A 4,066-nucleotide genomic window follows, 5' to 3' on the forward strand; every position below is an offset into this window, starting at 1 on the left:
CCCAGCCACCGCAGCCTTGACCTGCTGGGCTCTGGCGATCCTTCCGCCTCAGCCTTCCAAGTCGCCGGAATTACAGACATGCACTACCACGCCCGGCTGATTTTTTTATTTATTGTAGAGATGAGGTCTTGCTGCCCAGGCGGGTCTTGAACCCGCAGGCTCAGGCAATCCACTCACCTCAGCTTCCCAAAGGTGCAGGACTACAGGCTGAGCCACCAAGCCCGGCTATAAATAATTTTATTTGTAGAGACAGGGGTCTCTCTATGTTGACCAGGCAGGTCTCAAACTCCTAGACTCACGGATATCCATCTTGGTTTCCCCAAAGCACTGGGATTACAGGCATGACCCACCCTCAGCTTCTCATATTTTGTATAGGGAGTGTGTGCATGATCTATCTGTAGAAACAGAAACACTTCACTTTCCCAGAGAGTTCTTTTCTAGTGCTCATCTGGAACACAGCTGACTACATCTAAAGTAGCAAAAAAAAAGGCTGAGTACATTGACTCACACCTATAATCCCAGTGCTTTGGGAAGCCAAGGCAAGAGAATTGCCTGAGCTGAGTCCGAGACCAGCCTGGAAAATATAATGAGACCTCATCTCTACAATAAATAAAAAACAGCCAGGCATGGTGGCGCTTACCTGTAGTCTCAACTACTTGGAAGGTTGAGGCAAAAGGACTGCCTGAACCCAGCAAATCAAGGCTGCAGTAGTGTGATCATGCCACTGCACTTCAGCCTGGGCCACAGACTCCAACATAAATAAATAAAGTAGCAAAAGAGTTCTGATATCTTGCACGATATCACAAAGTTCAAAAAGTATGTGCTTTTGCTGCAGAACCACAGGCATGTATGCTCATGCTTGAAGAATGCACTGAGCTGCCTGGTTTCATGACACCCTGAAGATTAGTCACAAAAGATTAGAAAGAAGGAAGGTCACCATAGACAAGCCAGACTATGGCAGGAAGAAACAACTGCAAAGTGTCAGGATGATACCTAAAACAAAAAACTACAAGGCAGTGACCAGAACTCGGGCAACTTAACAGCAGAGTCAACAGCCCTGTGCACCTCAACAGCAGAGGAAACCGAGGCACAGAACTCTCCCCATGGTTAGGAAGTGATAGACTGGAAATCTGAGCTGGGGATGTGGGTCTGGTGACTACAAATTCCATTCTCTCCCTTCTTCTTCAAGCTTCTTCAAGGGTGTGCGACCCTCTGAGCACTAGTTGGCACTCAGAAGCCTACTGAATCCAGCTCTACTTACTGGACATGAGCAGATCCCAATCAGGAGCTGAAATCTGCCTCATCCATTTCCTAGAGCCATCTGGAGGATTAGGTGACTTGAATATGTGAAGACACTTTGTAAACTGTCAGGTGTTATACTAAAAGCCAAGTCAGTGTCTCTGCAAACTCTCACACCAACACTGCTTCATAATCTCAGTCCATAAAACACTCCTGGGTAATAGGTCTGCCGACAGCAGGCACAAGTTAACAGCAATCCATTTGTACTATTAATAGCCAAACCTACAAGGCCAGGCTTATCAAAAATACAAGTTCGGTTGAGCACGGTGGCTCAGATCTATAATCCCAGCACTTTAGGAGGCCAAGCTCAGAGGACTGCCTGAGCCCAGGGGTTCAAGACCAGCCTGGACAACTTGGCAAGACCTTATCTCTATAATAAATCAAAAAATACGCCTGTAGTCCCAGCTACTTGGAAGGCTGAGGTAAAGGATTGCCTGAACCCAGCAGATAGAGGCTGTGGTGGCTGTGGGCGTGCCATGCCACTGCACTCCAGCCTGGGCAACAAAGTGAGACTCTGACTCAAAAAAGAAAAATACAAGCTCTACAGAAAAGCCCAAGTAAAAAAGGAACAATGCAGAGGAGCCCCTTCCATCTCTTCAACTCTAAACCATCTGAGGAAAGGGCTGTACCCTTGGAAAGGGGTTGGATAAGAAGCAGGTCAAGGACTGTTGCCTGGTTTGAAAGGCACAGTCCTAACTGCAGAGATGCAACAAAACAGGAGGTCCACCCAAGCAACAGAGCAGGGACTGTCATTTCCAGGATCAAAAGAAGTGGGAATAGGGCAGCCAGAGGTCAGAGGGCATGAGAGAGGAGGAGTCTTCTGGAGGGGTGAGCAGGCCTATGAGACAGGGGCAGGAGCAGCCCAGAAGAGAATCTACTGCCCCCACACACTCTGAAATCCTGCCTTCCCCAAAGCAGAAAAGGCTGAGGAGGGTTGGGGAGTAGGAAAAGGTCCTCAAAAGAGTGGGTGAAAGAAAAGCTGAGAACTCCAGGGACTGCACAACCTCAAGTTGTGAAGGGTTGCCATTAGTCCAGGAGGTCAGGGCAGAAGTTCAGCAACTGCCCAGGGAAGGATGTCCCTTTGGGGAGGGATGCCCCTCTATAGATAGGAGGGAAGAGAGCTTTTAGAGGTTGTCCTGTCACAGAGCCTCTGCTGTGGAGACAGAGAATTTTGGGGTGTGTTCTGATGGCAGTCTCTTTGCTGGTGGGTGGTACTTGGGGTCCCCTAATAAGAGGAATCTAACGGTATCTGAGCGATGATGGACTGTGGCAAGAGCCCTACGTGTCTCTGAGGGCCAGAAGGGGATCTGGACACCTGCAGGGTCTTGAGTGTCTGGGGATAGGAGTCTGGGGTGTGCAGAGTCTCAGGTCTCTGGGGGCGGGGATGTGGGGACCTGCAGGAACAGGTCTTTCCCTCTAGGAGGGGAATGTGGGAACCTACAGGGGCTCGAGTTTCTGAGAGTGGAAGATATGGGGACCTGCAGGGACTTGGGTCTCTGGGGCTGAGGTCTGGGAACCTGAAGGGACTTGGGTTTCGAGGGAAGGGAGCCTGGGGTATGCAGGGTCTCAGGTCTCCGGGGCTGGAGTCTGGGAGTGTGTAGGATCCTGGGACCCTGAGGGTCCCTGAGGGCCGGGCGAAGGGTCTCGGGGGTTCCCTCGGGCCCTGCGGGTCCTCACCGGTCGCCACATCTCCGACCGCCGCTCGGCTCCGCTGCTGCCCCGCGCTGCCGCTTGTCTCCCAGCCCAGCAGTCTCTGCGGGAGGGCGCGCAGTGCGCACGTGCGCTGGAGCCCAGGAGCCCCGCCCGGCGGCGGTGGGCGGGCACTGGAGGCTACGCCCCGAGTCGTGCCGGCCTCCGCGGCGGGCAGCGTCCCCTGGCGGTCACTGGTGGTCTAGCTTCCGGCGCCAGAACGGCACCCGCCAGAGAGCCGCAGGTTCAGTCCCTCACTCACCACGCAGGCACTTTGCACTTCTCCGACTAGTCACCCGCCAGAAGGGCAGGCTGCAATAAGGAGCAGATGAGTGAGGCAGGGACGGCTGGGGGCCTCGAGAAGCCTTCATGACCGCGTGCCGGTTCCTGTTCAACCATTCCGTGCTGATTGGAGTGAATCTCTTTGACTTCCTCAGGACTCACTTTCCTCGCTTCAAAGTGGGGTCGTCACTTGTGAGCTAAGACATGCTCTTTATCAGTGCAACGCCCGATATTCGCTTGGATTGACTCCAGCGCTGCTACAGGCCCTGCTGGGAGCCAGTCGCGAGATGGGGCCGCCGATGGATGGGGCAGAGGCCCTGCGTGCCCACTTCCCTTCCACTCCAGGGTCCTCTGGCGAGTTGAGCGACTCAGCACTCCCAGGCCGAGCCCCACGAAGAGGCGAGCCTCTCCACCCATCCTCTACTGCCCTGTAACGGCCGTTGTATCCTTCAGGGCCACCCTAAGCCTCGTGTCCCCTTTCTCCACACTTGCTAGGGCCCCACCTTCATACTGACCGCTTGGGAAGATGCCTTCTCGACGCCTGGCCCCACCGGACAGCTCTTATAGCAGGGAAGCAAGCCCAGGGTGGGAGGTCAAGAAGAACCCCCAGAGAGGCGCCAAAGAGGAGGGGTTTAGAGGGAAGACCTTTGGGCCGGGGTGCAGCCCATGAGGGTCAGGCGGAATCCAGGGCACAGGCAGGCCAGAGGGCAGCCATGTCCACACCCCAGTGCCTTTCTCTCCCCCAACAGCGCTACACCTTGCCAGGCTCATGAAACGGAGGGTGGAGTTGAGATGT

The 4,066-nt window shown here is 54.2% G+C and overlaps 1 protein-coding gene across 1 annotated transcript in view; it reads right to left on the bottom strand.

The window, feature by feature from the left end:
• Nucleotides 1-3,061, bottom strand: part of ADCK5 (aarF domain containing kinase 5) — a 24,520-nt gene extending 21,459 nt beyond the window's left edge. Inside the window, exon 1 of the mRNA XM_008069983.1 lies at nucleotides 2,977-3,061. Coding sequence (XP_008068174.1) covers nucleotides 2,977-2,988 — 12 coding nt within the window. The 5' untranslated portion in view covers nucleotides 2,989-3,061. The remainder of the gene's footprint in view (nucleotides 1-2,976) is intronic.
• Nucleotides 3,062-4,066: the final 1,005 nt, after the last annotated feature.

The sequence above is a fragment of the Carlito syrichta genome, unplaced genomic scaffold, assembly GCF_000164805.1.
Source record: "Carlito syrichta isolate Samal-C Ts95f unplaced genomic scaffold, Tarsius_syrichta-2.0.1 Scaffold312719, whole genome shotgun sequence".
NCBI classification, from domain to species: Eukaryota; Metazoa; Chordata; class Mammalia; order Primates; family Tarsiidae; genus Carlito; species Carlito syrichta.